The 23,338-nt window shown below is 42.1% G+C and overlaps 1 protein-coding gene across 2 annotated transcripts in view; it reads left to right on the top strand.

Moving 5' to 3' along the window:
- The window catches only part of GOLIM4 (golgi integral membrane protein 4), a 74,440-nt gene extending 51,442 nt beyond the window's left edge, over positions 1–22,998 (top strand). The window contains exons 6-16 of one of the 2 annotated variants that reach the window (XM_060099096.1): positions 427–509; positions 1,338–1,421; positions 4,843–5,001; positions 7,191–7,523; positions 9,385–9,626; positions 10,096–10,175; positions 12,021–12,130; positions 15,070–15,237; positions 15,563–15,631; positions 22,176–22,256; positions 22,596–22,998. In XM_060099096.1, the coding sequence (XP_059955079.1) occupies positions 427–509; positions 1,338–1,421; positions 4,843–5,001; positions 7,191–7,523; positions 9,385–9,626; positions 10,096–10,175; positions 12,021–12,130; positions 15,070–15,237; positions 15,563–15,631; positions 22,176–22,256; positions 22,596–22,745 (1,559 nt within the window). In that variant the 3' untranslated portion in view covers positions 22,746–22,998. Of the gene's footprint in view, positions 1–426; positions 510–1,337; positions 1,422–4,842; positions 5,002–7,190; positions 7,524–9,384; positions 9,627–10,095; positions 10,179–12,020; positions 12,131–15,069; positions 15,238–15,562; positions 15,632–22,175; positions 22,257–22,595 lie in introns of both variants that reach the window. The other variant, XM_060099095.1, reaches the window with a different exon arrangement.
- The last annotated feature ends 340 nt before the right edge of the window (positions 22,999–23,338 follow it).

The following is a 23,338-nucleotide window of genomic DNA, read 5'->3' as shown; positions in this document are numbered from 1 at the left end:
TTTGGGGACTGTGGAAATTATTCATGCTATGAGAAATGTGGTTTTGCTTTTTGATAGCCCTGTTTTTAATTTGTGAAGAGATCAAAATCTTAGATGACCCCTACCCATTACATTTCATTCCTAAGGGTTTGCTTATTAACAGAAACATTTCATTTTTAGCATGGGAGTAATTAAAAATCCTTAACTTCTACTACGTGTAGCTTGTTTAAATGTATTTAAACCACTGAACCAGATTGTTCTGGGTTGTCCAGCTGAATCCATGCCACATCCCAAAATGGTATAGGTTTTGTTGATTTGGAATATTGTACTGTCAAAGTTCAAAACAATCCTAGAAAAAGTTATGTGAGGCTTTAGATGTGAAAATAATAGAATCAAGAGCCCAAAAGACCCAGGGCTTTACACATGATTTCCCTTTTTCTAAAATAGAATCCGTGTACAATTTGAGAGAAGAGAACAGACAGCTGAGGAGAGCGCATCAGGACATGCACACACAGCTGCAAGATGTCAAGGTAAAAAAAAAACCCAGCATTTGACTGTTTAGTGTTTGCCTGCTTTACTTTGTAGAGTGACCTTAAAAGTCGTTCCCTATTTGACATGCTTTACAATGCACACTGTTATTTTGGGCTTTGCATAAACCGGACCAGGCCCAATACTTTTACCACTTCTGTATCATAAGCTAAACGATGATCTGGAAATCCCAACATTTCCATTAGTACTGAAATGATTCTTTTGCTACGTGGTTCAATCTTAATAAGCTTTTTTTTTTTGGCAATATAGAAATACCTTTAATATCTTAAGTGAAAAATAAGTACATGAAGTAGAATGCAGGCTGTTATGATAGCTATATACAATTATGTAGAGAAGACCGAAAGGAAACATATAAAATCGTTTGTAACTTATTTAAGGATAGTGGGATTATATATTTCCCCATCTATTTTTCAAATATTCTGCACTATTGTTATAACATTTTAATAATAAAAATGTTAATTCAAATATTATTAATAATATTTTTCACTTATTTCCAGTATGGCTGTAATGTTGCAGGTTTGTTAGATTAATAAGCTTTTTATTTACAAAGGTTTATTAATAATGAGAGGTATTTTTCTTTGTGTGTTGATTTCACTGCAAGTGATTGTGATATTTGGGTAGCATTTTAGATTGTGGAATACTACATTAATCATAGTCTTCACTCTACAAAGATTTTGGAACTTAACAAATACTGCAAAAACAAACAAACCAGCAAGCAAGCAGCATCTGGGTGCTCACGCCACTGTCTGCCCAAGAGGAGTTTGTCCTAGAATGTTAAAACTCAACCTGTAAAATTCTTTTCTGTGTAGCAACAGCATAAGAATTTACTCTCCGAGCATGAACAACTTGTAGTGACTTTGGAAGACCACAAGAGTGCACTAGCTGCTGCACAGGTTAGAAGGGTAGCGGCCTCTCTGGGTTCTTTTTAAGTCTGCTTAACATTTCTGAATTCCTCTGTGCGTGTAGTCTCTTAAAGGCCAGGCTTCACTGAGTTCCTTAGGACAGAGCTTTCCTGATCCTGAAGATCATGCATGCTTTCAAAACTCGATCAAGAGAATATTAAATAAAACTTTGATTTTTTTTTTTTTGCACTGGCAGTGTGGTGCATATTACTTTTTCTACCTTCCTCCAGCCCCTGCATGCAGTAGTCTAATACTTGTTTCAGTCACAGAAATTATCCCACATATGTGGTCTTTTGCCACCGTATGACCTGTATTGACGCTTGCTATATGATCTGTAGGATTTTATGATGCTAGCTACGTAAATAAATTGTCAAGCTCTATATTTTATTCCTCCCTCCCTTGCTCCCAGCTTTACAGCCTGCACACACTGCTTTTGGGACTAGGCTTATGTGTTGTTTGGTCAAATTGCAGGAAATAAGAGCTCTCAAGTCAATAGAGAAGGAAAATGAGAGTCGTAAGCTTCATTTGTTCAAAGCCTAGAACAGTCCTCAGCACAAGGCAGGCCCTCAGTAGACACTTACTGAATGAACAAATGAACAAATACAAGTGTTGGAGAGCTTATTAAAGTAATATCACATTGAGTGTTTTACAGCTTTCTAGTCGAAGCAAAGAAATAAGAATGGCTAGTTTAGTTGCTATGTCTTCTTAATCACCGGTCTTCACTTTTCTTCTCTTGGAAGAATTAAAAGAAAAGGGCAAAGGAGAACCAACTATCTGTGCTTACCAGGAGACCATGTATTATCTTTTGTCTTTATAAAATTATTAATAGAATCATATGCTGGGCCCTGATTCATCTCAGAGGCTGTAGCATCTGTGTCTCTGGGACCCTTTTTCAAGGTGGTCATTGATTATCTCCCTACAAAACTGTAGCTGTATGGTAATTTTTTCCATGGGTATAAATCAAATTGACTGTAGAGGATATTATTACATTCAAAACCTTCTTTATAAAATTTTTACCAAGTATTATTATTTTCTGTGAGGCTGCTTTTCATACTGAAAAATGTGACAAACCAATTTGAATACTCTATGTACTATAATAGCCATAAATATTAGACTAAGCAACAATTTGAAAATTCAGGAAAATATAAGTAAAATAGTTCATTTAATGACCAAAACCAGATTCTGTCATAGGCATCCTGGGAGTACTGCCGACAAGGTTTTGCAACAGAAAAAAATTTTAAATTTAACTTACATATAATTTTCTATTTTTTTCAATAGCTTTTTGGTTCTTTTGGGTGGGGCCTCCAAGTTTCTCCTGCTCTTTTACCCCCGTATTAAAACTTTCCCCAGATCTGCTCAGAAAACAACTGCTATTTCAGGCATCTACGTCTCTCGTGTAAATCATCTTATGAGATTCTGTCTTGACAACATGATTTTTTTTTTTTTTTTTTTTTTTTTTTTCGATACGGGCCTCTCACTGTTGTGGCCTCTCCCATTGTGGAGCACAGGCCCCGGACGCGCAGGCTCAGCGGCCATGGCTCACGGGCCCAGCCACTCAGCGGCATGTGGGATCTTCCCAGACCTGGGCACGAACCCGTGTCCCCTGCATCGGCAGGTGGACTCTCAACCACTGAGCCACCAGGGAAGCCCGACAACCTGATTTTTAAATGTAATAATTAAGGGTGGGAGAAAGCAGGAACAGAGTAGAATTTGAGAGTTTACAGTTTATCAGGGATCATCATAATAACTTTATGTACAGAATTTTATTTACTATTTACAACCTACTGAGTTATATAAAAGTGTATCCTTTTTATATCTAAATAAAGTAAGGTTAAAGGAGTTCTGTAGCTGGCCCCAAATCATTGCCAATCATTGACCAAGCTGGAAGCTTAGGTCATCTGGACATCAAAGTCACACTTAACTCTTCAGCTGGAATTTGTGGAGACTCCCTGTATCACAGTTACCTGGACCTTGCTCCAGACCTACTGAATCATCATTTCTAGGGTGGGGGGTCCAGGAGCCTGCATTTTTAACATGATCCTTCCATAATTTAACATGATTCTTAATGCATGCTAGTATTTGAGAACCACAGCATTACTGCCTTCAAAGGTTATGTATCTAGGAGGAGGAGAAAGAAAAAAGACTAGAATATTTATCTTATTAAAAGTATCATTGTGTGGATGTCATCTTTTTTTCTTTGACCTCCAAAGTTGGTTTGCAAATGTTTTGGTAGATTTCTGGGCTAAGGGCCAGTGTTAGCCCTTTGGCATGCCTTTGTTCAAATGATAAAGAAGCACTCCCCTGAGACAGATTTAGCAAGCAGACTTCTTCACCTCTGTGTGAATTAGAAAAAGGCAGAAAGGGCGTGGGAGAGCACTGTGCAGGTGCACAGCTGTGGCCGCAGGAGCACGACTCACCAGCCTCGACTCCCCGTCTGCTGTGCACACTGAGGGCTGCGGCCCTGGCCAGCAGGCCCTTTCTTTCAGAAGAGATTTCTGGGTTCTTTGTGTTCATGTAAGTGTGTGTTTACACACACAGTATTTCTGTTTTAGGGTTACAGTGTTGGTGCATATGATGAGCTAAGTATAGTCTCTTGGTTTTCCTACTTAAAGTGTTCGATTTTTTCCATCTTTCTAGCTTCTTGTATTAAAAATATCATACACACACACACACACACACACACACACACCCTATCACATATACACACAGGTACACACATATGAGTATATGAGTATATTCTAGACCTATGCCTTCATTAGTGCCTTTGTTGCTCTAGAAGAAAAGGATATTCAGAATTGAAGAATAAAAATCCAGCCTCATTTCATGCCTATGCTATTGCTTTCCAAAACTGCAGAGCACAATACAGGAAGCGTTCTAGAGAGGAAGGGACCCTGTGTGAGCACGTATTGACTAGAAGAAGAGGGTGGCCTGAGTGATTTTACATATATATTCAGTTACTTATTTGAAGTCTATGGTTCTTTTCTGCTGAAAAGTGTTACTCAGACCATATTGGTAAAAGATAATCTGCACTTATATTTATATAATTGTGCAATTTTAAAATAGAGTTTAATGTCATAAAACTGATTGCATAGCTGTCTTACTTTTAATAATGATATTTAGACTAGAAATTTATATATAAAAATCCTGACTTAGTTTAATGTAGCATGGGAAACTAACATCTGTCTTAGATACTTTTTCTCTGTTCCCTTTAACTCTAATTTGCATGTGCTTAAAAACGGTTGAGCATGTCCAAGTAAGTATAGCTAATGCATGGAAACACTCTGCATATTTTTCCTTTCTTGCATTTAGGTATAATATTTTTGTCTAGTCTTCCAGTGAACCGTCTATGAATGATATCCTTTTCCCTCCTCAAATTGTGCAATTTGCATCCAATTGTGCAATTTGTATGCAGACTCAAGTTGCAGAATATAAACAACTGAAAGATACTCTGAATAGGATTCCAAGCTTTCGAAAACCAGAACAAACAGAGCAGCAAAATGTTACCCAGGTGGCACATTCTCCACAAGGTGACAGCGCAACAAGGGACAGGTTACCCGGAGAGCCTCGGGAGGTAAGAGGCATGAACTGGTCATCTGTGGTCAGGTCGCTTTCCCTGTCAAGCTGTCCTCAGGTGAACTGCTCTAAATATTGCCAGCTCTAACTGCAGAACACCGGTTCTCACATTTTAGCATATATCAGAGTCCCTAGCAGGGCTGTTAAAACAGGAATAACTGGGCCCCAGCCCACAGTTTACAGTTCAGTTAATTTGGGGTGAGGCCTGAGGATTTGCATTTCTAGGTGATTTGGCTGGTCTGGGGACGCACACTTTGGGAACTGCTGTTCTGTTTCCTGGAAAAGACTGAACTAGTTTTGTCTTTCTTCATGTGGGTATATTTGTTTGAAAGGAGCTGTCATGTCTGAATATTTTAGGGGTTCTTTTTGCGGGGGGGGTGTTGGGGGTAGAGTGAGAAGGTTAAATGACCATGAGGATATTATATGACAATCAGCCCACTTAAGTATTAAAGCTGATAATATATTTGAACTTGGTGCTGCACTTGGTCCATACAAAATATGTCAAAGTTTGTATTATATAGCCTGCATAAAACTACAAGAGTATAAGTGCCAGTCACAGAATCCATATTTTGTATTCCTGTTCTTCATAAAATTAAGCCTTGTTGCTTAAGAATATCTCCCAAGTGAAACATCAAAAGTGGTGTTGCCCATATGATTAATTCTTACAGAGTTATTTATGCAATCACACCTGTAATAAAAATGGCAAGTATGATTATCTTTCCCCCAACAAAGTCGTTTTAAACAGTGAATGTTCGAGAAGACTTTCCCCAACTCACCTTCTTATCACCTTATGGGAATAAGTAAGTTGAAGTGAGTGGACTTTGTTTGAATCTTCAGTCTGAGCAAAGCATTCCTTCACAGACAGATTCTGTATCCTCCTGGATGCTTGTTCTTTGTCTGGGTCTTATGTTGCTCCTAACTTAAGAAAACACAACCAGAGCCCTGGTGTGGAAATTGGTTCTATTCTCTAAGTTTAACTACCAGTTTACTGGATTAATCTTTTAAAGACTCAGACTTTTTAGTTCTTCCATCTGGAGGTGGAGATAATAGTCATCTGCTCTAACCTTTCTCACGGGGATGTTGTGGAGGTAAGTGACAGGTGTTGGAAAGCACTTAGGGCCCTTCAGAGAAATATTTCCTGTAAAGCCAGGGCAGTATCAATTCAAACTTGCCAGGTATGCAAGGACTTGGTAAAATGTACACCTCCAAAAGCCATCCTCAGATGTCTGAGAAAGGACTTTTTTCCTTGGCTTATTTGTTTATGCATACAATTCAGTTTCTAAGTTATGTTTCTGCTAATTTAAGAACATGGCTTCACATTTATTTCAATTATGGGACAGCAACCTGACCAAAGAAAGTATTCTTTCTGCTAAAGAAGGTTGGTGGGAGGAAGGACAGTGACACATTTTCCTATTGATATTATACCATCTCTCTTTTGCCCCTCTTTTCTAAGTAATGAAGACCATATAGAAATCTCTGAAACTTGCAGAGAAAACTGATTTAAATCAACCAGTTTTAGAAGAGGAGTTCTCTGTGAAAAGACACATCTTTTTTTTTTTTCTTCAGTTTTCTATTAATAATATAAAATACTCACAAAAGACTTCCTCCGGTTTACAAAGAAATACCACTTTAATATGTCAAAAATGTTTAATTGTACCTGATTTAATGGGCACTATTATAGCCAACATGGGTGTCCATTAGTAATGGCATTCTTTTTTTTATATTTGCTAACAGAAAGCAAAGCTAGCTCATCCTCTATTTGATCTTATCCTTTTCTTTTCAAATAATTATTGAAAACAAAATTTACCTTGAAGAAAATTATGTAAGTATTTGATCACTTGAAGTATGAGGGTTTTTCCCTTTTTATTCTAAGGGAGAACAGGAGTTAGACTGCTTTTGAGGGTAGGGTCTACTAAGATGTGGTCACTTATAAGCTTTACTTGTAGGTTATTTACGGTACTCTTTCCACGATGAAGTTTTGCTTACGTTGTCTCTATTTTGTAGGTGAGATCACACAGTGAGAAGAGTTAAGTGACTCCACTACAGCCATACTTTTCAGTCAGGACTCTATATTTCTAGACTCCAGGATTTTGCTTATGTTGTAACCCCGTAGACATGGTAATAAAGAGATTCTATCACTGCTTTCGAAATAGAAGAGTGTCATTTCCAGTGATGTGCTTGGCCTAGGTGTCCCGAGATAGCGAAGTGTGGCAGAACCATGAAGCAGTCCCTGGAAGAACGGAGGAAACAGAACCTTACCCTCCCACCCAGAAGGAGGCAGGATTCCAGGCGCCCGCAGAACTGACCCGGCGAGAAGCGGGCCGCAGGGAGCCCGAGGGGCGGCCGGCGGAGGAGGAGCACAGGAGGGCCCTGGAGGAGGAGGCGATGGAGCAGGTCGGGCAGGCTGAGCACCTCGCGGAGGAGCACGACCCATCGCCGGAGGAGCAGCGGCGTCGGGAGTGGCCGGAGCGGCGTGAGCGGAAGGAAGCCAGGCTTCTGGAAGCGCAGGCTCACGCTGGGGTATGAGGTCGTCCAGCCAGTTGCCTGGGATAAGGGGTGCGCCTTTGTGTCTACGTGCAGTTGACCCTTGAGCAGGGCAGGTTTGAACCTCACGGGTCCACTCATACCGGGATTTTTTCAGTAGTAAACACGACAAGATCCGTGGTTAGTAGAACCTGCATGTGGGGAACTGCCCAGAGGAGCCCCTATAGGGAGGGAGGCTATGGAGGAACCCTGTATACAGGGGGCCGACTGAAAGTTGTAAGAAGATTCTCCACTGCACGGAGGGTCAGCGCCCCAGCCTCCCACGCTGTTCAAGGGTCAGCTGTGTTAGGGAAAAAGCCCTCATGTATAACAGTCTATAAAATAAAATTGGGGTGATCTTGCTAAATGTTACATGTACCTATTTAAATGTTCTATTGTGATGTTAGTAGCCTAGCTACCTTATCCCAGAAAGATGGTTGGGGAAAAGAGAAGGTGCTGTGCGTGTGTGTATGTATTGTCTTTGTCAAGAGTGCGCAGTGAGAGAGACTCAGCCACACCCCTTTAACAGAGTAGGAGAGTAGATGGGCACCTCATCCCGCACCTTCCAGTCTGTGCTCGAGCCCCGTGGGATCTTGAGGCCGAGAAGTGACTCATTTTCTGTGATCAAGGGTACTTTTCTCCCTGTTCACTTACTGTCAAATCCTATGTTGGCTTTTGCACGCTCACCTTCAGGGTGGTTAGCAAGTCATCAGAAAGCTGACTTAAGGACGTGCCACTAGGTGAGTGAGTGTGTTTAACCAGTCTCTGCTCAGGCTCCACCACTGAGCACTCCCCTCTCACATAAGTAAGACTCATAAAAACATCCATTATTGTTATAAATGATACTTTTAAAAGAACTGAAAGCAACCCTGAATGCAGCCAGGTGTACCTTCCTTACGCAACCTCAAAGGTGATACCTGACGGTAGGCTACCTGGCCCTTACATGGATGCTGATCACCTTTTATTTATAGCTCTGAAGCTTTGTTTGGCCTCAAACTTTCCAAGACTTCAAGCCGCTAGAGGCTTTGGCTGGGCAGGTGTGAAGGCCCTTGCGGGTGCACTCTTAAATTGTTGCAAAGGTGGCATGAAGAAGCCTCTCTCCCAGTCTTGGGTCCTTCATAGCTTTCCTCAAAGGTAATTCCCCACTAGATTTAATTTCCCTCAACCATGCACCCTCTTTCCTTTGGTGAGAACTGTGTGGACTTGTATTAGTTGGCGGAGGGGGCGTGGAGGAGGGAGTGGTAGACAGCTTAATGGAAGCAGAGTTTAAGAATTCCTGTATCAGGTTTTCCTTTAATCAGAAAGTTCTCTCTTCTCATCCATTTTTGGTTTCTTTGAAGAAAAACGGTTCTCTGCTTTTCCACCCTAATCTGAAATTTGACTTCTTTTGGCTCCGCTTAGCCGGAGATTAGTATATGCGTTGCGAGAGTTAATTAGCTTTCCTAGGTCTTCAGCGCTTCATGGAAAAGCCTTGGCCTCAGCCTCAGCTCACAAATCGCCCCATTTAGTCTGAGGTTATTACATGCCCACATATACCAGAGCCTTCTGAGCATAAATTTATTTAGGGTTGAAACATTTCTTCTGTTGCGTCCTCCTCCATTTGAGAGGGAGCACATTAAAAATCTGCCTTAATGCCAACAAGTGGAGAAGACCAGTTGCTGAAAGAAGCCAAGGGTGATTCAGAGGTTGGGAGACAGGAGTGGAGTCCAGCCACGGGTGGCTTTGGACCATTATGACAGTTGACCTGACAGGTGTTCACAAACCAGCCCCGCCTTCTACGCGTGTTGTGCGAAAGGGACGAAGGGAGGACCCAGGGGACCCGAGAGCTCTTGCTCTGCAGCGACTCTCTGTTCCGCAGGTGTATCCTTCGGGCAAGCCGGTCGCCAAATTCCAGTTGCCGTATGAGGAGCAGCAGAGGCTGGCAGCGCGGCGGGTGGAGGAGGTCCAGCGGCTGAAGGAGCGCCATGAGGCCCCGCCCCAGCAGAGGCTGCAGGGGCCCTTGCTGCACCAGCACCAGCCGCAGCTCCTTGCCAGGGAGACGGCCCAGCAGAGGCAGGCTGGGCTCGCCGAGGGCCGGCCGCAGCGCCTGGAGCAGACACGGTAGCCTCCTGATGGGCCTAGGCAGCCCGCCTCTGGCGTTCACAAGCAGGATAGAGATGGCTTCCTATATTTGTTACCCGTGAACTTGAGGGGCTCCTGTTGCTCATGTAGCTGAGGCAGAACCACTACCTGAAAACTACATTCCAAACATTGAATTTTCAGAATAATCAACATTTTTTCCCCCTGCTTAAAAATGACAGTGTATGTCTCAAAATAACCTATCAGGTTTTGTGCTAACTTCATTTTATTTTATCATTTGAAAGGTATTTTATCTTTTATAAGGCATGTTTTGAAAGTGTATCTAGAATCTTTATTAAACCTAATTGGATAAGTTTAAGAAATATTTTTATGGCTTTTCAAAAAGTGTCGAAAAATTCATTGATAGCTCTCTTTAAAGATAAATGGCTTATGTCAAACTGTGCTACTTAATTTGTGTCCCTGAGGTGATGATTGTTTGTTTCCCTTGCAGGCAGCAAGCTCGTTATGATGCTGTAGATAATGATATTGTTCAGGGAGCAGAGGACCAGGGCATCCAGGAAGAGGAAGGAGGTGGTGAGCTTCTTAGATGATGGATGTTGTAATAAAACTGCTTGGTAATATATAATATCAACTCAGAGTTAAATGTGTATCTGCATACATGTTTCTCCCGCTCTCTGAAAGCAGAGCGTTCCTGTGAAACCTTTTGTAAACTGAAGTGGTGTAAAGCAAAGAAGCAATTACCATAGGACACATCTTGCTAAGGGATACACAGAGCAAATCGAGGTAAAGCACAGATGCTCACAGGCACAGTTCAGAGCTCTGGGGGCTGATGCTGAGCCGCTGAGTGTAGGTCCTGGGGAAGGAGCTGGATGGACGATGCCACTCTCACTGCCCTGCTCTGGGCGCAGAGCAGAGACTCTCTCTCTCGCTGCAGAACCAACACTAGTCGCTATTTTTGCTTTTCACCTTTTCCCATAAAATTGGAAATCCTCTTCCGAATTCTTTCCGTTACCCAAAACAGGTACTAATGTAGGTCTTTAGTAAAAGTGAAGTGATGTAAAACGAACTTTCAAAAAGTGGAGGATACCTGTACGTACTACCATCTGTCTTTTGTTATTGTTGGTATGCTTTTCTTAATCCTCCCAAACAGTTCACATTGGTAGCCTAAATCACGCAACATAATGTTTGTTCTCTGACATTTTAGAGAGGAAATGGTAGTTTAAGCTTTTTGTATGCTAAATACTTATTTCTAACACATTGTCATAGGACTATTATACTTTGGGAAACTTCTACATTTTCTTCTTACCTTGGAGGTATTTAGATTATTGCCTTGAAAGTTTTTCAAATTAAGTCAATAGTAGCTTTCATTTGCAGGGCACATCTATGTGTCATTTATCAAATACCGCTTACTGTGATAATAGGACTAGACAGTAACCGTTTCCCTGGCAACACTAACACTTAGCTTTGTATCCTTTCCTAAAGAATCTAAAGGAAAGTGATTACCCAAACTCCCTCTACAGCCTGTTCTGATATTTTATAGCCCTTATAGTCAAGAAATTGTTTTCCTTATGTCCCCCCATGCAGCACTTTAAGCTTTTTTGTTCCATTATCAGTAAGACTAGAGAACCATTTGTTCTCTCTTTTATTTAATGGATCCCTTGGTGCACTTGAAACCTGTTGGAAAGTCACCTGCGTCTTTATTTTCTGCAGGCTGAATACTCTCCCTATACTTAAACTTTCCTCTTGCATCTTACCGAAAGAAGTTATTTGTTCCTCTCTTTGTGTGCTCTTATCAATAAATTCTCTTAATTGAAATGATTTCTTTCAAAACGTAGCAAGTAAATGTGTGTGTGAGTATAAACATGCAATGCTTGTGGCATCATCATTACCGCCACCTCAGAGAACACAGGACGACGGGCTGAATTTGTTTTTTTAGCTCCACAAATGAGGTTGTTATTTCCTTCCTTTCCTGAAATAGCATCAGTTTCTTCTTTCAGTGCCTTGCCATTTTCTCTGACATTACCAAAAATTAGTTGATAATTTTAGCGATGTCCAAATTGACTGGGCTTTATTTTATCAAGAAAGTTTTGATCATTGTTTTTGGCGTAATGAGGGAAAATTGCCACTTTTGTTGTAAACATTTGTTTTTGGAGAGTTAGACTGGTGTCACTTAACCCACACTGTCTCTGTAGACACAAGGCCTTTCCACACTATCTCTGTAGACACAAGGCCTGGGGAAAGGGCATAACTTTTCCAGAAAAGCTAAAACATATACCTTATGTTGAGCTAACCTAGCAGGAGGAGAGAGTGGGTGAAGTGGTCTGCAGGAAAGCCCGCTGGTGACGTTGCTTTGCTTTGAAAGGGAGAATCCTGTCTGGTTTGTTTGGGCTGATATCATTTCCTTTGATTTGCTAGCCTATGAGAGAGACAACCAGCACCAAGACGAGGCAGAAGAAGACCCAGAAAATGGACATGAGCTTCAAGAACAAGGGCCCCACGAAGCTGACCCAGAATCCGAGGCAGATGTAAGTGTCCTCTCTTCCGGTCGTGACACTTGGGAACTCACAAGGCAGAAAGGAAACGTGAAGGTTTACCTGACACTGTGACTGTGGCTCCAGATATGTCTGTTATTTCATCAGCACAGAAGGAAGGTGGCTTACACAACTATATGATATGAGCGATGTTGTTAACTGTAAACCATGGGGTGTGTGTGTGATGAGAATGGGTTAAAGGTTGCTCTGGGAAAACATCCAAGGAATTTCCCTCTGGGGACTTTTAGATTAGTCAAATTAAAATAGACAAGCAAAAAAGAGGCATTGAAATATGTAGTAGTTCTGAAAGATGAAAAAAAAAAAAAAAAAAAAAAGCAAGTGTGGGAGTTGGAGAGAGAACCAGAGAAAGGAGATTAACCACTATGGAGCATGTTGAGCAGTCTACTAGGGTGTGAATGTGTGTCATGTGACTCTCTGTAATCTCCCAACAGCCCAGTGACTATTTTAATAAATACACAGATAAGAATGTGAGGCTTGAGAAATGAAAGAAAAAAATTTCCCAGACACCATGATGCTATAGAAAAATTAGAATATTAGCAGGTAGAGATACAGTAACCAGAAATGTTCTTTTTGTTTACTCAGAAAGGACCAAGACTCCCAATTCAGTTGGGTGGTCTGGGGCCTTGGCCTTGCCTGCAAATGAGTGTGTCCTTATGCTTCTGTGTAGATGATTTTCACAGTGTAAAATCCTAGCTCTCCTGTCATCTAGGAAATCCACCACCATGTTAATAAAATTCAGTCTGTGCTATCCTATGGGCCCTGTACATATTCTTCCTTGATAAACATTGAGAAGGTCTTCCTGATAGATGCTTGAAGCTGCCCTGATGGAAACAGCTTTTGCACGTAACTTACACTGAGAGGTGGCAGAACACATTTACCCACCAGCCCCTGAACTGGCATTTCTCAGAGTATGCTCCAGGGAACCCTAGCCCTGAAATATTTTCAGGAAAGAGCAAGAGCTATAGATAGCAGGAGAGTGTGAGAGACAGAGGATGTGAAAGAGCAAGAGAGTGTCCATGAGAGAGCAAGAAAGCAAGTGTGCAAACGCCTGAGAGCGTCCTGAGAGCAATGGAGGGGACGGAGGAAGGGTGGGTATTCCAGTCACTGACTTTGGGAAACGCTGTGTGTTTCGATTGCTTACCTGACTGCATAATCCTTTACTCTCCTTTCATCAGTTGACTTGCTCTAGATAACACGCTGGGAAACGCTGGCCTTTCTACCATACCTTCTCTTAATTAGAAATTATTAGCCTGCTTGTCCCTCTCTTTGTCTTATACTTTATCCATTTATTTTTAAAGTAAAAACATTTTTGTCCAGCTTTACTGAGATTTAATTGATCATCTAACTATTTTTTGAATGTAACAACCGTGCCTATTAAACCTTTTTTTACTACTTGGTTAGAGTTAGAACTAATGTGTACATTTTCACGTACTTTTGCAAAAGACATCTTGTACTTTTTTTCTGAAGAAAATGTGTTACATTTTTCCTATATTTCCACACGGTTTATTGATAACATACAAAAAGTGATCCATATAACAAGATTGTGGAGTAACTGGAGTTTAATGTGAAGATTATGATTTGTCACTCTATATTCCCAAGAAAAGTGTCATTTTGCTCTTGAACAATGTACATAGCCAGGGATGTGCAGATAATACCTCAGCTGAGACTGCAGCGAGCTCTTGTACATGGTCAAGGCTCTGAGGTGAATTGAAGTAGAATTTTGTGGTCTGGAGACTAAATCTCACTCTGAGGCTTCACCGTCTCTGGGAAGCATTTGCTGCTTCAGTGAAGTGCCCTATTGATGACCCCGGTGTGATCAGGGAAGCTCTTACAAGCATCGCCATTTCTGTCCGGCTCAGGCTCTAAAATCTGAATCTTTATGAGGGCATGTATTTTTTTTTTTTTTTTTGCGGTACGCGGGCCTCTCACGGTTGTGGCCTCTCCCATTGCGGAGCACAGGCTCCGGACGCGCAGGCTCAGCGGCCATGGCTCACGGGCCCAGCCGCTCCATGGCATGTGGGATCTTCCCGGACCGGGGCATGAACCCGTGTCCCCTGCATCGGCAGGCGGACTCTTAACCACTGCACCATCACGGAAGCCCGGGCACGTATTATTTTGAAAGGTGCTTTGGGAGCATAAGTGGGACATCCAGATAATTCTAAAGTTGATCATGTGAAGGGCATTCACTGAACACAATAACAGAACTACTACTTGAGAGGTGGGGCGGGGAGGGGGAGGGATTTTTCAAAATATATTGCCGGAGGCTGGGTTAGCCCAGTCCCTTTTCTCCTGTCTCTTGCCAGTGCAGCCTCTCTCCGCTTCACGGTAGCGTTCATTATAAAGAAATGTGAGCCACACTAGAACGTGATCATCTACTCGTGAATTAGCCTCCTCTTGTCTCCTCGTGGGCCCTCTTCTTGGGTCCTTTCTGGTGTGGGCTTCCTCTCTCCTCAGCTGCTTTTTACTCATTTACATGTAACAGCTGGTTTTGCAAAGGATAACTCATCTGTCAAAAAATCAACATACCAGTGAAAGAAGTTACCATTTGCCTGTCTAAATCTCTCATTTGAATTATTTCTCCTACTTGGTCCTTTGGCTTTCATTAACTGTTTGTCTTGTCATCTAGTTATGTTCATATTACTTGTGATATTAGAGTTTTGAGAACTATTTTGGAATCGCTTGCAGGAAAGAAATGCTATTTGAACTTAATTCTGATGCATCAGCCTCTGACAAATAAAGCAGAGGCTTTATCTTTAGACAGTGGGATGAATACTTGTGAGTCTTGGCAAGGATAGATCTGAACAATCTGGTGAAGGACAATTTCATTTTCTGCCAGTGTCTGGCCTTTCAAATGACATTAAACTTGATCCTGGAATTTGAAGTGGTGGTTGCTTTTCATTCAAATTTTACAGAGGGCAGCTGTAGAGGATATAAACCCAGCAGACGACCCTAATAATCAAGGGGAGGATGAATTTGAGGAAGCCGGGCAAGTGAGGGAAGAAAACTTGCCAGATGAAAATGAAGAGCAGAAACAAAGTCACCAAAAGCAAGGGAACGCAGAAGTGGAGGAGCATTTGGTGGTAAGCGGATGCCACGATGGAGGGTGGTTTTAACTCGGGTATTTTAACAAATGCCTGCTTTTATGCCAAAGGGTAGCCATAACCTCATGGACAGGAGGTTCACCTCTTTGGGCTTTTTGGGGGGTCATCATGTGAAATGCCCACCCTCAGAGAGAGTGGGTGATGAGCATCCTGGGCTTTGTGTTGAGAATGGTTAGTCATCATTTCCTGGCCACTGATGCATTGAAAGTGTACTGTTCATGGCCTGTTCTTTGTCCCAGAGGACTGGACAGCCCATTTCCAGTGTTCTGTAACCTGAACACTGCCTCCCCTTTTGTTTCAACAGATGGCAGGAAATCCAGACCAGCAGGAGGACAATGTGGATGACCAGTACCAGGAAGAGGGGGAAGAGGAGGTAGGAAGGGGGAGGGCAGGAGGCCAGACTGGTTGGGGCCTCACGCTCACCTGGAACAGACCTCGGCCGCGAGGGCTTCTGTGGAAAGGTTCAGAGAGCCGTAGGCTGGGTAAGGAAGGGTGGTTTCGAGGGGAAACGGACCAAGGCCGTGTAGACATTTGGTTAGAAGATAACAAAAAGGGGGTGATAAAATCCTCCTCTCTGGTGTTCCCTAGAAATTTGGAATTGAGAAGACACTTGGCCTTCCAGAAATGGTGGACTTAGGTTTATGTGATCTTTGTAAGAATACTTTCTCCTGTCTCTTTCCCTCACAAGAAACAAGAGCAAAGCTCTGCACACTGAGGGTCTGGACTAACCCCAGAGACTTTCCCTGTAGACATGGCCACAGTGCCTGACACTTAAAAAATTTTATAGCCTCTGCCTTTCTAAGAATTTAGTATCTTAATCAAGTTTAACAAAGAAGAAAAGGAAAAATATGTAAGGAGCTCTGTTGAGTAAAATGCACTTGGGTGGAATTTCTTAACATTTCATTTTAGTTTGCTTCTTATTGTAAACCTTTGGCATATCATTGTTAATCAGGTTTACAGAGCATCTACCTTGGTGACACAATCATGTAACTGACTGATGAATGCTGTTGGTTGTAGCTGGTTAGTCACGGCGGGGTACTGTATGGACCGCTGAAGCTCAGTTCTCGGGAATATGATACGGATGAGGCCAAGGCCCCATGTTCAGTCTCTCTGGATCAGCAAATGGACCAGCAGATTAAAGCCCTGGTTCAGAGGCACCCCTCAGCCAGGCCTCTTGCAGATGCGTGGCTCTGACCCTAAGGGGAATGGCAGGAGAGGACGGACAAATGGCAGCCTGAACAAACCCCCCCAACCCCTGAGAGCCTGCTCAGAAGGCACGAGCTGCTACGCTCACGGGCATGGTTCCCTTGACTAGGTCTGCCGCCTCGTTTAGATTGCATTTATCAGCTTTTCAGAGCTGATGCTGAAATGTGTGTTTATACCGGGAAAACAGAAAAGAACATCATTCTTTGCAGTCATTGGCAACATACACCTCTAGTCACATGCAGTCTACCTGGCTTGATCTTCTTCTTCTCTCTCCTTTTTCTCATCCTGCTGTTCATCCTAATGAAGCCCCTGAGCTGTGTTATCAGAGGAGAGCATTAGAGAACCTAGCAGCCTTGAATATTAAGACGTTTGGCAAGAGAAAGATATTCATCTGGACCTCTCTTGTAACAGGATGTCTAGACGAATATTACTTTGTTTCATTATGTCAGAAGCCAGGAATCTTTGGGAGATTAAAAGAGAAGAGATTCACCTTGGCTCCTTTTTAAAAATTCAGAAGGGTGCACATAAAATGTTAATCAGTATTTACTGATTTTTTTTTTTAACTTCTATATTCTATCAGTTAAGGTGGAGAGAGAAATCCTGGGATCCAAGAGGGATCAAAGATAGAAAGAAATCAAAGGCAGAGAGGCGGGAGGGAAGGAGGATGGTGACGAGGCAGAGCCTGGTGCCCGACGCCGGGCAGCTGCTCCCCAGGCCACTGTCCCTCCTCCCTCAGGGGGGCTGACTGACTGGAGCCCTTCCCCCTCCCTGCGCCTGACCCCTAGTTTCCTGCCCAGAGCTCCTAGCTGTGGCACCCCATCCCCACTAACTAACCCTCGGACAGAGGCTCCAGGTCGCCACGCCCTCTCACTTAGGGTGATTGCCACGTGAGCTCTCAGCGGAAGCCCAGCGTGCCTCTCTTCTTCCCCGGGGACCTTTCCCCTCTGCCCCCTAAGCGCCCCTTGCTCAGGCTGTGTTATATTTTTCTGGTAGTTCCTGTGGTGATTAGTTATTGGATTTTCCCACCTCTTTCCATTGTTCTCAGCTCTTCCCTTGAGGAGGAAGAAGCACTTCCATATACCAGGCAAGGACTAGTAACAGAGACGAAGTTCTCAGCAGACTGCAGCAAAAGAAGAAAAACAAAGAGGGATGCAATACGTGAGAACACATAGCGTGTTGTTTACAAGTGCTGTGTGTGTGAGCACTGAAAACCGTAAAACGCTGTGTGATTTCCATCATTCTTATCTTCCTTAAGCCTCAGAGCCTTCCACTGCCCCAGCTGACCCCTGGGAATGTAAGGCCCATTGCTGCCATCGGGTCCCCTCCCTTCCAGCCCACAGTCAGCCTGACTTCTGTCACATTTGCTCCTAGGGAGGTGTTGCATCTTGCCAGGGTTATACCTGTTCAGAGGTACAGCCCATCAGACTGATTGAACCCTGAGAGTAGAGGACCCCAAACAAGTGTGCATTCTCCCTGCCTTCTCTAATCTGAGTGCAACAGTGTTATCCTTCTGAGACATAAAGACGGACGGCTATTCACACGCATTCATTGTTTACTGTTGGGGATCCTTAAGAATGAAAGACATTCATATGGTGAGCCCATCCTCATGTTGCTTACTTTACAGATTTTTTTATATCCTTGCGAGCAAATGAGACAAACTGTGACATTGCTGAAAAGTACTATGTGTGCTTTAAAATTATTTAAATGTTTAAAAATATATGGAGACTAAATGACCACTTTGAAAAACCCGAGTGCTCAGTTTCTCCCATCTAACTGAAAACAGGTTGATCTGAACACTCACATAAGAGCAGGTACAGGGTTACCTGGCTCCCTTTAGTGGTATGTCAGCCTATGAATCACCACATCAAGAAGCTGTCCAGATAGCAGAAACTCTCCTATTAAACATTCGCCGGCAAGCAGGGGTGTTCACCACCATAGTGGACATTGTTGGAAGGCCCTTCCATTGTCACATCCCATCCACTTCTTTGGATTCCATGATTCTTGACTACTTAAGGTGCAGCCTTCTGGTTCCTGGCTCATCCCGTAACATCTTTGATGCATCAGAGAAAGGCGCGAATACGTATGGGGACTGGGTAGCTAGCCAAAGCCCATTTCAGATTCGGAAGATCTGTTTTATCTTGTTTAGTTTTCACTATTTATTAACCCATGCCACATAGGGACCATTTCTAAAATGCCTAAAACATTAGATTTCAGTAATGAGTAATGAGGAGCAGTGTAGGGAGATATTTAACAAAATGTTTGCGTCGGCTTTAGCAGGATAGTAAAGAGGGTCAAGTGTGGAAGACATAATTGGCGTGTCTACATTGTAAAAGAGTCACATTTGGCTTCTGGTTATTAGTGTCAGCATATTTTAAAATTAGAAACTCCATATCACTTTGTCCCATTTCAGCAGTGCCTTTAAGATGGATTTGAATTACTTTTGCCCCAAACATGAAGAATATATTACTAGAATAGAAAAGGTACATTCATAAATTTGAAAATCTACAAAATTTTCATTTGTGCAATCCCTAAATTAAAAAGTAATTTAAATCAGTGGTTCCCACCTCAGATTATATTGACAACTGGTCAACAGCCTACATTTCCTACAGTAGATCCCAAGGGAAGAGAAGACAGAGCTCATAAACAGGTGTTTATCTCTCTAGCCAGAGACATTCATTGTCACTCAAGCGAATGGCTCTCAGGCTTTGCTGTGGCTAAGAATCACCTTGGAAAGTGTGTAAAAAATACAGATTCCTGCATCAGACCTTACCCTTGGAGATTTTGATACTATCTGTGTGGGGTGTAGGAGTTGGAGTTTTTCACAAGCCCCCCAGCTGATGCTGATGTTTCAGGGGCACGCTTTAGAGAAGCAGGCCTATGACAGGTCAGGTCTGTAGCTAGACTTTGGGAAGTCTGAACCTCCTGTAACTTCCATGCAAAATTATGTATACCTATGCCCATTTACTAAAGACTTCCTAACCAAAGTGTTAAAAGGGTCCATGGGGGCCTCCCTGGTGGCGCAAGTGGTTGGGAGTCCGCCTGCCGATGCAGGGGATGCGGGTTCGTGCCCCGGTCTGGGAGGATCCCATGTGCCGCGGAGCGGCTGGGCCCGTGAGCCATGGCCGCTGAGCCTGCGCGTCCGGAGCCTGCGCGTCCGGAGCCTGTGCTCCGCAGCGGGGGAGGCCACGGCAGTGGGAGGCCCGCGTACCGCAGAAAAAAAAAAAAAAAAAAAAGGGTCCATGACTCACCCTACCCATCCCACACATACACACATACACACACACACACACACACACACACACACACACACACACACACAGAAAATTAAAAATCACTGCTTTTTATCTAACCCTTTCTTTGACAGATAAGACATTTGAGCTTCAGAGAGGTTAGGTAAGTTTTCAGAGGTCACACAGCTTGTTATTGTTAGAACCATGATTAGACCCTACCCAGGTCTGCTTTTAAAAGCTACCATGATTAAATATACTAAGCACAGTAACTAAATAGCTGATATGGGCAAGTTTTTCTTTATAGAAGTTAGTCAATACAGAAGGAATGATGGAATTAGAAAGTCACCAGTTTTGTAACCCTAATTAAAACAGTTGATTTAAGAGCAGTCATCAATGGATGATATCATCAGATGGATGGAGGTCAGGGGATTTTACCATGGAGGGATCAGGCTGTAGCTATCTGAGCACACTGGCCAACCTTAGCTTCACTAAAAGTGGGACAAGCATTGTATGCCTCCTGATGTGATGAAAATACGAAATCTACAGCATCACCTCTGAAAAGTCCTTGCTTTGCAAATTGAATCTGAATTCATTCAAGCCTTTAAGCTAACTTCCTTTTATAAAAAATGTGGAGGCTAAAAAAATGAGTTAAGTGATACCTTAAAGAAGCAAATAAATCCAGAATGTGGGTCATTTTACTGGACAACAATTCAAGATAGCATTAAGGGAAAAAGAGGGGAGTGGAACTGGTGTTAGATGTGGCCTTTGTTTGGATCATGATTGGAACAAACCAACTATAAATAGACATATTTATAGGCAGTTCCCTCCCAACCCCAACTAAAGCATGTTTAGTGTTCACTAGTATATTTTCATTATTAAGGCTGTAGAAGACATGTCTGTTCACGGAAATTGACTGGGGACACTTCAGCAATTTTCAATTAGTGAGACCTTAATATAGTCTGAAATAAGTGCTTCACTGTTTTCGTTACAATGTCCTGGGAAATGCTGTGATGAGGTTCCATGACTAAGGGCAGAAGAGATGTCATTGGCCGCTGATAGAAACTGCAGGTAAGATAGAGGTGTCTTGTTTATAGCTCGCTCTACCAAGACACATGAATACAAAGTATACTCTACACCTGTCCCCACATGTATTTATTTGGTGCCAGCGTGGTGTAGGGGCTGAGAGTCCAGCCAACAATTGACTGCTTAGAAGAGGTTCATGAAGGCTGGGCTCTGCTAGGGCATCTTTGAAGGGTCATCTTTGTAAGCTCCTAATAGTCCAGGGTCCCTCCAAAGTGAGGCTGGTGGGTTGCAGTTCATCCTGCTGAACCTGGACTGGACACCTTGAGGCAGCCCTTAATTAGTCGTTCCTTAATTATAACACCTGCCTACTTTCCTCCCCTTGCCCATATCTGGGATATTTATCACACATACACCCCACCCCCCCAAAATTAGGTAATTTTGTGTGTTATTCAAGAAGACTTACTTTTATGCCACTCTCCTCAGAGAGATCAGGGTTCTTTCTGGTACCAGGACACTGCATTATGCTTAATTGGTAGTCAGCGATTTTTTGAAATGTATTCAAATGACTTAAACCTTTTGGCATATGTATAGTTTTCAGAATCGTTAAGTTAGAAAATATTTTACCCTCTATTTGTGTGGAATGTGATCATTAAATAGAGATTATTTAGCAAAAATATTTGGATGCTTTCTTTGATTTGCATTTTGATAAAAAACAATCAGAATCAATGACACATAACAGTAGTAGCATACATGAAGAAAACTACTTAAAACAGAAATGTGTTAGAACACTAAAGAGATGTAGGGATTTGAGGTAGCTTAATAACTATTTTATGAAGAAATTGAAATGATTGTATTCTGTGTTCTAGATATTTTAGCCAGAGAAGTTTATTCTTAATTATAGAAACGTATATACACAGGTTTTCCTCAGTTTTCTACTACATTATATATAGGTAGTGGTGCCTGATTTCTGTGCCTTTACAGAGCAGCTATTTTTTGCATTGATTCATTGATTCATTCATTGACTCATTTCATTCAACAGTATTTATTAAGCAATTGCAGTGTGCCAAGTATGCATCTAGGCATTGAAGGCAGTTAGTTGAGTAAGACAGATGGTTCCTCTCTTCACAAGAACTTACATTCTGTCAGAGCCTTCAGACTTCCAACAGTTCTCCCATTCAATTTGATAAGGTGAATTTCTTCAGGTGTATATACTTGGAGTGTTATATCAGAAACTCAAAACACAAAGGTCCTAGATTCTGAATCACGTTGATTTTTTTGTAGTAGGTGTATTATACATTTCTTATGGCTAATAGACTAGTCAAATCTCTGACTTTCTTTTCACATTTATTTTTAGTTTGATTTTGTCTCTGCTGCTTTGAATGAACTTTTGGGAAATCAAAACATGTTGCAAGTGTTGAAATGATCAAGGTGTCACCTAATGTCTCTGGTTTGTTTTAGGTTCAGGAAGATTTGACTGAGGAGAAAAAAAGGGAATTGGAGCATAATGCTGAAGAGACCTATGGTGAAAATGATGAAAATGTACGCATAGGATCTACCTATTTCTATTGTGCTTGTGTGCCTGTGCGCGCAAGTATGGGAGATACGTATGTATAGTTGGAAAGATACCAGTGGGTACATCTAAGGTGCCGCAGAGTTTAACAGGCCAACCTAGAACTAGGAAAATTTGTGACAACCTGAAGATTAGAAAAGACTGTAGCACTCTCGCCTGTTGGAACATTTTTCTTCACTTGTTTTCTTTCTCCAAAAATGAATAACTTCATACTGGTTTTTTGGGGTGTATTTTTAGAGGGAATTTTTTATACCACTAACTCTGTGCCCTCTCTCTTAGTTTTCCTTTTTTTTCTTTTTAACTTCAAGGCCGATGAGAAAAACAATGATGGAGAAGAGCAAGAAGTTCGAGATGACAACCACCCCAAAGGCCGAGAGGAGCACTACGAGGAAGAAGAAGAGGAGGAGGAGGACGGAGCCGCTGCTGCTGAGAAATCTCGGCAAAGAGCTGAAATGTAGCTGTGTCCGATTTCACAGACAGAGCTCAGCCAACGGATTCTTTTCAAGCTGCTCAAAAATAAATCTGCCTACTGAACTCTAGGATATTTAACTACAAAAATTAAGAATTTAGACTTTTTAACTTTTGTATTAGAAATGCTCATACATTTATATGAATATATTTTGTTAACCTAGGTTAGAGCTTCTTTTTATATTCAAGCAAAACATGAACGAGAATAAAAACAATAAAGCAGACCTTAGGCTCTGAATCTCATTTTTCATAGATTATGTGATGTTGGAGAAGACATGGATTTTGTATGTTTCAACTTGTTCCTTCTCTGTCCTCTACGTTCCAAGCATTCTGTTGTTTGCCTTTGATGAAATGCAGGATAGAGAATACTGAAAAATGCTGTACAGACATTAAGGAGAATGGCCAGTTTACTAATTGCTGCCTTTCCAAGGTTCTTATGCATAGTTCTGATAGAATTTTCACCAGTCTGTGTATCTCTAGGATAAGATTCATGGACAGAGTGACATACAGTTAGAAAGACGTTTTTGTTATAAAGACATTTTTTTCAGGCTTTTCAGATCAGTTAGAAAAAATGTTTGGCTTT

Source organism: Mesoplodon densirostris, chromosome 5 (assembly GCF_025265405.1).
Source record: "Mesoplodon densirostris isolate mMesDen1 chromosome 5, mMesDen1 primary haplotype, whole genome shotgun sequence".
Lineage (NCBI taxonomy): Eukaryota > Metazoa > Chordata > Mammalia > Artiodactyla > Ziphiidae > Mesoplodon > Mesoplodon densirostris.
This window is presented reverse-complemented; position numbering and strand designations above follow the sequence as displayed.